This window comes from Psittacula echo (genome assembly GCF_963264785.1).
Source record: "Psittacula echo genome assembly, chromosome: 4".
Taxonomy (NCBI): domain Eukaryota; kingdom Metazoa; phylum Chordata; class Aves; order Psittaciformes; family Psittacidae; genus Psittacula; species Psittacula echo.
Window position 1 is genome coordinate 31478272 of NC_137738.1, and position 12111 is coordinate 31490382.

General features: G+C 38.5%; 1 protein-coding gene across 2 annotated transcripts in view; it reads right to left on the bottom strand.

The window, feature by feature from the left end:
- Positions 1 to 3145: 3145 nt before the first annotated feature.
- Positions 3146 to 12111, bottom strand: part of TTC13 (tetratricopeptide repeat domain 13) — a 42444-nt gene continuing 33478 nt past the window's right edge. For both annotated transcript variants that reach the window (XM_080615219.1, XM_080615218.1), the window contains exons 19-23: positions 11934 to 12063; positions 11163 to 11242; positions 9977 to 10055; positions 8014 to 8093; positions 3146 to 4303 (exon numbers count right to left, since the gene is read on the bottom strand). In XM_080615219.1, coding sequence (XP_080471345.1) covers positions 4180 to 4303; positions 8014 to 8093; positions 9977 to 10055; positions 11163 to 11242; positions 11934 to 12063 — 493 coding nt within the window. In that variant the 3' untranslated portion in view covers positions 3146 to 4179. The remainder of the gene's footprint in view (positions 4304 to 8013; positions 8094 to 9976; positions 10056 to 11162; positions 11243 to 11933; positions 12064 to 12111) is intronic.

Below are 12111 nucleotides of genomic sequence, written 5' to 3' on the forward strand. Positions count from 1 at the left end.
TTGTGTCAAAAGCAGGGTCTGTTTAGCCTTAACTCTTTTCTCTGAGTCTGTTTTTCCGACTCATGCATTACAGGGAGATGCTGTGTTAAATCAACCTTAGCTCCAGCACCCTACACACTCTGCTGGCCCTTCTCTGTGCTTGGTGCTGTATGAAGCCATCTTTACCAACCACACATGACCGGAGTCATCCACCAGAACTCCCCATTACACCCATAGTGCAGAGAGCAGCCCACCAGCACCATGTGACAGCTTGAAAAATTATTGACTCTCCTTCCTGGCACATGCAGGGGTTTCCATGCACCTTTCCCCAACCATCCAGGTAAAAAAAGCAGAGTTTATGGGTTTCAACTTGTATTACCCAAACTTGGAACTTGTAATTTCCAAATACCAAAATACTTGAGAAGAAATTGTGTTCACTAAAATCCATTTTGGGTACTTTCAGATGCTGACTTCCCCCTACTTGCTATTCTGAGTCTCATTTTATTAACATTCCAGAACCTGCAAATTTCATTGGGAAAGTGCATTACCAACCTTAGCTTGCGTGGCAGCCCACCACCCTCTTGCTCCCTTCCTGACAGCTCCTCACTCACTGCACAAATGCTCTCTTGTCTCAAGTCCTAATTTTGTGTATGGTACCTCAGCAAATGCTCTGCCAAATTCCCAAGAGACCCCCAAAGGCTCTGGAGGGACACAAAACCAAAGCAAGCTTTCCAAAGACTGGTAACTATTTCAACAAGATTTATCCGAGACTAAATCTATTTTGCCTTTTGTCCTCGGTAGTTGCATGGGAATTTTTATCATCTTCAAATTACATTAAAGTTGCACACATATTGAGGTTCAGATTAATGGGTTCTCATTGCTTAGCCTATTTTTCTTCCTACTCTCTTTAATGTTATTCTTAATAGATAAATGGTTGGGGCTGCAATACATTACTGTTCCCATTTAAGAGTTCAAATGGTATCGCTAGACCAGCTGCCTAAGATGACACAGAAGAGGATGGAAAATGATAATTAGGTTTCTCCATGTATCTGGTTCTTAGGAGGTAATTACAGTTCTCCAAGTCATCACATACCAGCCCAGTTATATAATCCTGTTTTGTTTGTTAAACTTGTTTGGGTGCATTTGACTTGAGCTTGCTTTCTTTCTTAGTCATCTGTATCACGCCCAGAGAAACAAGCCTATGAAACACGTATACACACACGCACTCATAGAGGCGTAATGCATGTTACACCTACCCTTCCTTGATCTCCCATTAATACCACCTTTTCATCTGTTAGCACGGGGTAGGTATGAAGCTGGTCACAGGAGTAAGAGAAATGAGGAAAAGGAAACCTGGACAACTGTACATGGTTGGTTTGTCCAGGGAGTTTTCCTCTTCCCACCACTCCTCCTCCACTCTCCCTGGTGTGATCCCTAAAACAAGAAAGCTCTTATTTCATTGTTCCAAGAACTGTCTGGTCAATGCCAATGCAGATTTCACCTTTCTCAATGAGTAATACAAGGTATAAGAAAACTTAGAGGCCTAAAGGAAAGATCATACTATCAAAATACAATCAAGGCATAAAGCTAGACATCTCTTCCTGGCTACTGTACCTGCTTCTGCCTAAGGTAGGCAGCAAAAGACAACCCCTTTCCTCCATAATGAAATCTAGTAGAGTTTCTGAAACTTCTAGACCTTTAAATAGAAGACACCACAGAAGCAAACAGTGCTTAATTTCTAGTGGGGTAGGGGAAGGTATCTGGACAAAAGAAAGGTGGGAAAATACCTTTTGTCACAACTGGACAGCAGCCTGATTCTTCAATGAAAACTCACAAGCCTCCTTTATCCTTACATGGAAAGAAGTACCTACTGTCATCCTTTATATAAATTCTGATCAAGAAAATGTAAAATGCATCTCCATTAATTTCAGCCAGACAAGTGGTTGAATTTGCCTTACTACATAGACAGCAACATTTGCTCCAGCAATAGACGGCAAAAAGTGTTAAATGGAAGGAAAGCACTTACTTTCCCTACCCTTGTATTTTCCACATACAATCTGAATGTAAGAGTTCATGAAAAAAAGTTCCCAGAGGTATATATGTACCACTGGTTTAATTTGAGTTGGGAGCACACTTTTGAAGTGAGTCTCCTCACCTTCTCCACTTAGCACCTTTTGGTTCTCAGTCCAGAGAGGTTTCAGAATACATGTCATTTCATCCAAGAGACATCCAATTTGGAAGATGCATTGCTAACATGCATTCAGATGCAATGAGCAGCATAAACTAGACAAGCAGACAGAAGTAAAACCTCTGAAATGCACATAATGTGGGAAGTGAGTTACTCATACTGGGTAGGATGAACTGCTTGCTAATTCAGGCATAGTATGCATCCACTTTCTGGGATTCATCTTCTATCTCTATGAAAATCCTTCATACATGTAAACACTTTGGTCTCTAGCAACCCATAGGTGCCCTATTCCGCCAGTGATCAAGGTAATAAATAGTGAAATCTAAATCATCAGGGCTTTTCTTACAATGGATGTCAGGATTCACAGCAGCTTCTAACTTGAATCTGATAAATACTTGTGTGGAATCATCAGTAAAAGACCCTCCATTCAATAAATCCACCCTGCTTTCAGTACCACTATAAAAGTATGTCACCTATAACAACATTCTTGATGCTTTGCTGCATTTCTTTCTTCGTTAAAGAGGGGACTGAGATTGCCCTGCACTGTAGCCAGAGATAAACAACCACACCACTGCTACTGGTACACTTTGGGATATGCAGGATGTTTTCTCCTCTCCCTTGGTAAATAACTTATTCTTTAGCATATCTCATATTACATAATTAGGCCATATATTTGCAATTGCCCAGCAAAGCCCTAACCTCTGGAAAATTGGAAGCAAACAAAATAAACAGAATATTTGCGTAAAAGCTAACAGTAACAGAATCACAGTTTAGACCATCAATATTAAACAACTTGAAAGCTATGTCTGAAACAGAACAGTTCTGTAGATTTTCTGAAATGCTGAATATTCAGGCAGGGAAAAAAAAATGTTGTTTAAAGCCACTGAGGAAACCAGATATTCTGCCCTACCAGTGCTTGCTGTTTCTGAAATCACTTAACCTGATAAACAGTTCTAAAGTCACAAAGCTCAAGCTAAAATGAGTATAATTCAGTTAGGACTCACCAGAAACAATATCCTCACTATTACAGTCAGACACTGGTTCATGATACTGTCCATGTTGTTTGAACTGAGTTAGCCCTGCCCTACAGGGAAGCCTGCCTTTCCAGAATGCTGCAAGGCCCTTCCAACACAAACAACTCAAGGCGCCTTATAGCTCTCCCAATGTGTTGTCAATCCTTTGGTATCTTCTGCCAGTCAACAGTGGGTACTTGGAACAGGAGGCTGACGTACAGTTGCTGTGTTTCTGACATTTACTCACCAAGAGCTTAACTCCAAATATGTCATTTGTTTGTTTTGGTTTCCAAATGATATTTTCCTGAAACCCATTCTTTTCAGCTGACATCTGGTCCTTCACTGGCCTGCATTACATGAAATGCCTGTGTATTTACCAATTGCACATATACGGTTCATGAGGTTTTCCATGCAGGAGACAGAGGGTTTGGAAAAAAAAAAAAACCAACAACAACAAAAAAACCCCCCAAACCACAACAAACCAAAACCAACCAAACAAAAAAACCAAACAACAAACAAAATAACAACAACAACAACAAAAAAAAAAACCCAAACAAACCCTCCCCTCCCCCCCCCCAAAAAAAAATACCACCCAAACGAAAAACCAAGCGGGGAAGCAGGTTAATGGTATTTCTAATGCAGATTACTTTTACATTAGAAAATAAACAAATAAAAATTCACCTGCAACATGTTCAGATCATAACTGTGATCAAGTTGCTTACTGCTTTTTCGTTTGGTCCCTGAACAACTGTATTTCTTATTAGAGTATGTCTCAATACGGGGAATCAACTGTTCTACTTTTTTTTCTTCTTAGTATTGGTCATAGAAAGATTCCTTTTGTTCTAGTCATAACTAGTCAAGTAAGTTTAATCTCTTAAAAACAAAAAACAAACAAAAAAACCCCCTCAAAACAACAAAACCCACAAAACTATTTTGACCACAATTTCCCCTTCAAAGTAACTTACGAAGCAGCACCTCTTGGCCTTTTATTTGTATAAATCATACAACAACTATAGTTTTTTTTATACAATGAGATGAGTCTGTATTTAGTACTTCAATCATCGTCCTCAGGGTTGGAAAAGTCTCTGATACTGATGGTAGGCTCTTGTAAGAAGGTGAAATACTGAAAGAGAAGGAAAAAAAAGAAAATTATTTATATTTTAGTGAGTGTTATGATTTACCTGGAAGTTAACACGTTAGCTTTTATTTCTCTTCATGGCCTTCTCCAACAAATTTGGGACGGAAATCAAGAATTTGTTGCCCACAACCAGCTCTTGCTTCTTGTAACTCCTCACTCTCTACACAGAATGAAAATAATGACTGGATAAAAAAGCCTTTGGAAGTGGCAGAAGTTAAAAGCAAAATTCTACTGCTTTAAGTCTCCAAGCCTAAGTTACTAACCATTATTACTCTTCTGCCACAGACAAATTAGCTGCTCAGGTTAATTACCCCCATATTATTACTCAAAATCCTTTGGGCTATGGTTCTACAGATATTTTTCTCAGCATCAAGCAAACCCAACTGCAGCATTTTCTCCACTCTGGCTCATTCCTCATCCATTTTACATTTCTCATTTAAGCCAGAAATACCATCAGTGGGACTATGCTATGAAATGGTCCCAGTTAAAAATAAACTTTGGTTTTGTCACAGCTATTTTTAACACAAATCAGTTTCCTGATCTGGTTTGCTATGGATTCCCACAAATTTTAGCAGTACAACTGAGAGGGTCAGATACACATAGGTACAGTTGAAATGGCTTAAACTGACTTTGCTCCCAAGACAGAAGTTCCCCTTCGGTAAAGATATGTCTTAAAACAAACAAGCAAAAAAGCCACCCATGAACAGAGGATCAAGAAAGAAGTTGAATACATAAATTGGGAGATTGAAAGCAAAAAAAAAAATTGTGGAAATCATAAATATTTTATATTTCCAAGACTACCAAGTCACAATATTTGCATGGACTACTTTTAATAAAAACCACAACTTGCTACACTGTAGTTTAAAAATGTTACTCCTTAATAAATGCTGAATCTGACTGCATTTACGTGTAGGTTTTTAGCCTGAGTTTGACAAAGATGTCCTTGAGTCTTCACAATAGCTTTCTTCATTTAGGAAAGGATTTTAGAGTCTAGTGAAAACCATCAGGCTGAGAACCACTGATATGAAGTTAAACAACACTAATCAGTGTGAGATATTCAGCACTAACAGCAGCTGCAGAGTTCCTTAGGCTCTCAGAACAACTCAGGTTGGACCAGACCTCAGGAGGTCTGTGATCTAACACACTGTTCCAAGCAAGGTCAACAGCAAATTCAGACCAGGGTGTCAGGGCTTTATCCTGTCAGGTCTTGAAAACCTAAAGGGATGGAGACTGCACAGCCTCTCTGCTCTGTTGACTACCCTCAGGGTGAAAAGATTATGCTCAGCCTGAACCTCATTTCAACTCATGCATTTTGCCTTTTGCCCTTCCACCAAGCACTGCCCAGATCCATTTTCTCTACTGTCCTGGGTTCAGCAGCAGCAGTCACTTTTTCTCCTTCTTAGTAGCTGGTGCAGCGCTGTGTTTTTGACTTTCGGCCTGGGCATAATAATGATAAAGCCGATGTTTTCAGCTGCTGGTCAGAATGTTTACCCTGACCAAGGACTTTGTGAGTCTCATGCTCTGCCAGGGAGGAGGAGAAGCTGGGAGGAAACAGGGACAGGACACCTGACCCAAACTAGCCAAAGAGGTATTCCATACCACAGCACGTCATGTCCAGGATGTAACTGGGAGTTACCCAGAAGGGCACGTCCCTTTTCTCTGTCGGGCTCTTTTCCGGCAGGTGGTATCGTATTCTCTTCCCTTGTTATTTCTCTTATCATTATTATTATTGGTGGTAGCAGTAGTGATTTGTGTTATACCTTAGTTACTGGACTGTTTTTATCTCAACCCGAGGGATTCTTTCGATTTTCCTCCCCATCCCTCTGGGCGGGATGATCTGAGTAGACTGTGTGGTTCTGATTTACGGCCTGGGCTTAAACCACGACATCTACACAGGTATTGAAAAGCTGCTGTTAGGGTCAAAGCTTTCTCCAGGCTGAACAAGCCCAACCACACCAGTTAAGGCTTGCGCACCAGTGCCCTAATCACCTTGGTGGCTCTCTTCTGAATTTGCTCCAGTTTATCAGTCTTTCCTGCACTGCCCCCAGACCGGATGCAGTATTCTAGGTATGGTCTGAAGCACCGAGTACCCTCTATATCTGATTATCCAAACAGCTTTTACCCATCTAGCTGGCCGTTCGTCAAGACCATACTGTGCTGTCTTGGTATGACAGCACTGTGGGAGTCCTTGCTGAAGTAAAAATAAACAACATCAACTGGGACACACAACAGTCCCCCAGTCACCTTCTCCTTTATATACCCCAAAATACTTTCCTACAGGACTAACTTCACCATTTCCCAGGGACCAAACTGACCAGCCTACAGTTTTGCTGAGTCATCCTTCTAGACTTCTGGAAGATTTTCTTTCCTTCAGTCACTACAAATGTCCCCTTATGTGCATAATCTGTCAGAGATTATAGACAGCCTTGTAAGGACACCAGCTAGTTCTCTCAGCACCCCTTAAGTGTCTTGAGCCTGACTTGAAACGTATCAAAACTGGTTTTGTCTCAGGAGGATTTTTAGATTTCGTACAGGACAAATCAAACGCACCAAATTCATAATATTGACAAGGAATTAATGTGTTCAGTATTCAAAAATAAATTAATATGAAAATTAAAGTTTTAAAGCAATACACAAAAGTCATGCACGTATACTAAGTGATGGAATTCTGTATATTTAGAACTTCCACCTACTTCAGAAATACTTCACGTTCTAAATCAAAATAGCACTAAAAGGATAAATAAATTACTTTTGATATATAGTTTGAAGAGACGCATAAGAATAGCGGAAAAAAAGTTACTATTTTTCCTTGCTTTGTTCACTCAATCACCTGAATTACTAATTGTTATGGTTTAAACCCAACCAGGCAGCTCATTCACTCACTCCCCCCCTTCCTCCCCCCACTCCCGGAGAGATGGGAAGGAGAATTGAAGAAATGTAACTCTCACAGGTTGAGATAAGAACAGTTTAGTAACTAAAGTATAACACAAATCACTACTGCTACCACCAAAAATAATAATGATAAAGGAAATAACAAGGGAAGATAATACAACACCTCACAACCCGTCAACCGATAACTCACCCCCACCCAGCAGTGAACTAGCCCTTCCGGGTAACTCCCAGTTACATCCTGGACATGACATGCTGTGATATGGAATACCTCTTTGGCTAGTTTGGGTCAGGTGTTCTGTCTCTGCTTCCTCCTTGCTTCCCCTCCTCCCTGGCAGAGCATGAAGCTCACAAAGTCCTTGGTCAGGGTAAACATTCTGACCAGCAGCTGAAAACATCAGCTTTATCAGTATTATGCCCAGGCCGAAAGTCAAAAACACAGCGCTGCACCAGCTACTAAGAAGGAGAAAAACTGACTGCTGCTGCTGAACCCAGGACACTAATGATAAAAAAATAATAATAAAAAAGCAAATTTGACCACTGAATGAAATGAAAATATTATATTTTCTCAGAGAATAACACATAACTGAATGTCTAGACTACTAACCACTAGTAGCCTAGAAATAGTCTAGAAATACACTACTGTGTGTAAGTACAAATCTTATCAATTCCTAAACAGTTAAAAATATATACTGAATCATTTACTCAGCTCATAATTTCTAAGTAACATTTTTTAGTACATTTTAAAATTGAACATATAAAGTACTTCATATTTCCTTGCCCCCCCATCTGAACAGAAAGATTACCTTTTTAGATTCATCCAGCTCCTTGCTATTTTGCTAAAAGCTTCAGAGCCTGGTGCTGTCATTGCTTCAAAATCAACCAGCTGAAAATGCAATAAAATAGATACAAAGAAATTAATATCTAATTTCTAAATTCTCTAATTTCAGGAAGTTAATCTTCAAATATTCTTAACATATACATTCTACTTTAAAAACATTTCCTTCCTTTTATGACAAAATACAGTTATTTTTAAATCTCTTGACAAGAAGTTAATACCAATGAGTCAGTGCCAGAAAATATTGCCCTTCACTACAATGTCTAAATGAAATGGGGAAATTTCTGATTTCTACGTACTATATTCAGCAAATTATTGTATCACGTGATTGCTATATTTATATTGGACTTTATGGGCATTCTGTATTACTCATTTCCACAGTGGGTTTTCAGACAAGCTTAACTACATATAGCTAAGAACTCTGTTCGTATCTACAGCTGAAAATAAGTTTTCAGTAAAACAATGTTCAGTCAAAAGCATCAGTTCCTTAGTACTACAACATTTAAGGAGACATCTGTGGCTTAGTGAACTTTGAATTCAAGGAATTGTTCTGAGAGCATGCTACCTACATTCTTGGTAAAACGGGAGTAAGCTTACTTACTAGTCTGTGCTCAGACTACTTCACTCCTCATCACTCACTAGTTTGGAAGTCAGCATGCATGCCAGGCACTAAAACTCTCTGTGGGCTTGCACAACCAACAGTGGAAGCTACAGTGACCTTGGCTACTGACTGATATGCCAGGCAATAACAGGACTCTTGACTACTGGATGTCTGTGTCTTCGGAGCAGACTGATAATCCATGCTGTCATAAGCTTGGGAGCAGAAATACCCTTCTAGAGAATCTAGCCTTCCCCCCTCTCCCCCCCCCCCCGTAAAGATTATATCTATATATTCCAGTTTCATTCAACTGGGGAAAACAACTTTTTCCAGCAGATGAAAGCTTTTCTAAAAAATAGGTTGGTTCCATGTAAGGCACTCTGTTTCAGGAAAATATCTCAAATGAAAAATGTTTCCAGAACTTCCTGTAAGTCAGAAATCCTGCTTTTTAGTAAACCTGAAGCTCTGCTTGCCTGCATGAAACCAGACAGCAAAATACACTACCCTATGAAGTCTTGAGAAGAGGCCCTACAAAACCCACAAAAGTCTTTTACTTTAGCTTAATGGCATACTGAAAAGGAATCTTTCTTGCTACTAAGCAAGTACAGTTTGTTCTTAAGAGCTACTAGGACTTCATTGTACTGAAAGGACAAACTTCATTGTTTTCAGGACTTTCTAGAACAAAAGGGAAAGTTCCTTTTTCTTCAGTTATCCATGCAGGATATTTTCTTAAACAACTTTGATTCTCACTGGAATTTCTTTTTACAATACGTTAGAAAAATGGACATCCTTTTACTCCTTTCATGCTAAAAAGGTAACACAGCTAATAGAATAAAAGAAACCCTTTATTGAGTGAGATGGTATAATATTCAAGAGTAGTAACTTAAAAGCTCGGACTTATTTTCAATTAAGCAGAACACAAGAAATCAAGAGAAGTTGCCAATACATTTTTCCTTAGCAAGCCCTAAAATACTCTGGAACATACTGAGTGTAAAGACCGAAAATTTCTAATTCTGCCCAAGTACTCTCAGAACCTTTCTCAAAAAGCAGCTCAGCACACTAGAAGCTTCAGTTACAAATCTGTATTTACTGCGGGATACAAAGTGTTACAATTTGACTAACCAGAATTACACATGCTATCTCTAATCTCACCGGCTGTCAGAATAGCGATGAGATTTTCAAAACTCCCTCAGGCTGCAAGACACCACAGCATGCATCTCATCCATCTCCAGTAAACAAGTGTGCAACTCATATTCATTCTTACAGCTCCTTCCTCATATCTATAAGTATCACTTCCTCCATACCGGCTGAATCAATATATTTTGATACTTGCCTTTCCTTTAGGGATTTTTCCTGATACTTCTTTTCCACTTGCCATCAGTGCTCCCATGATCACTGAATAAGCTATCACACTAAAAAAACCCAACAAAACCACAAAACAGTAAAAGTCTTTCCATAATGCTATTTTAGACTACAAAACAAATATAATATAGTGCCATTTCATAGAAGGCTAGCAAAAATTACTGTGCTGGTTAATTTATTTTACATGTAAAACCAAGCATGAAACACTTAAAAAGTGAAATCACTGTTACTTTCCAGCACCACTGGAATGTAGTTATGATCCTATGGAGCTGAAAAGCACTGTTTCTACAGTAGTCAGAATCACAATTTCAGACTTACAAGCTTTTAAGACTCCATAGAGCTGAAAACAAAGCAAACCCCTGTTCCCCAGAAGCTTGGCTGTAGCCTGGAAGAGCTTATGAACTTTACTGCAACAGAGACAGAGGCCCTGTAAAGCTCTTCAGCTACTTAACTTCTTTTAACTTTTAATTTTTTAATTGTGAAATTCAGAATTTAATTTCCACATTCTGCAAGAGAAAGGCAAAGCCTGGTTATAAAAATGAAGTCTCTGGATTTTTAAGATTTTTTTTTCTACAGAACTGTGCTTAATAATGAGCTTAAAGATCGTAAGTGCTTTGTGGAACAGATTCATAACAGTCTTAGATATAGCCAGGTTTATCTGTGACATATGGGACTTTATTCCAGGATTTCATCCGGTGACCCTAACAGCTGCAATAAATTACTAACATAATACTTAAATGTATTTCCTTAAAATAAATGATCTCAAAGTATATTTCATCTCAAATACATGTTTTGGTAAAGCTTTTTGAGTGAAATTACAGTGGAGTAACATAATACAGATTAGAAACCTAAGCATTACAATTTAAAAATTACATTTTTCATTCTATGAGCAATAATCTATAAATACAGACTACCCATCATTTAAATATACATGCAGCTATGAATAACTACCATCAGCAATTACAAAACAGCTTTTAAAACGGTACTAAGTCAGTACCCACTGTCATGGCAGCACAAAATGAGAGGCTGTGTAACTCACCACTCAACCACGGCTCTTTTAGATTTTTAATATTAAAAAATATATTAAGATACTGCAACACATGGATATTTGACAGCATGCATCCAAGATAACAGACATGATAAAGACAATCACTAACCTTGATCCTCTTGAAAGTGGCATTAAATTATAGAAGTAATAAACTAATGACAGGATCAAGTTGCAAACAGCATCTACTTCCTAAGCAACAGAAAAAAATAAGTGAAGATAATTTAATATTCAGATAACACCACATACAGGAACACATATTGGAAAGACTTACAGTACTGTGATTACTTTTTTAAAACAATTTCAAATGTGAAAAATGTCAAGCTGGGAAGTTGAAGCCTAATTAACCTACGTTTAAGCAAATTATTTTGTTAGATCTTTAAAATTTAGGTGAAACACTTCATCTGTGAAGTATTAAAGGATGAAAAATGGAGACAACAAGCTCAAATACAGTCAGATCATCACTGCAATACAAATCAACACAAACATAATTCCAGTGTTTCTCATGAATTTGTGCTACTTCTCATATTACATGTAGCCACCATGAGCCAAATCCTAAGCAGTGCTTATAAGGACAATGAAACAGCGAACACACAGGAAAACAAAGAAAATAAGGGTGAAGGAAGAGAGGGAAGGAACACACTGTGGTACTGAGACCTTGTCTGGACTCTTACTGCAGCAAAGCATTGCAAATCTTACAGTAACAGATAAAATTATGACAACTTCTTATGCTATTTGCCATAATTGAATTTAAGCAAGCAGTCGATTTTACTGCTTAAAATCTCTGTCAAAAATTATTAGAACAGCGACTGTTAAAGAGAAAGTATAAAAACATAACAGAACTTTATCAGGGAATTCATCGTTTCCATTAAAACAGCCTCACCCCCAGCTCTGCAGACAGAATTTTTCCTTTAGCCGTTAGATCCTTATATAGTGCATCTATTTCTGCATGATACAGCTGTGTTCTCTCTTCTGTTGTTTGAGTTTCCACCGAAAATAATATGTTCCCCACTCTATCAAGTAGATGAAACAAAAAAGAAGGTTAGAATTTTTCGTAACAG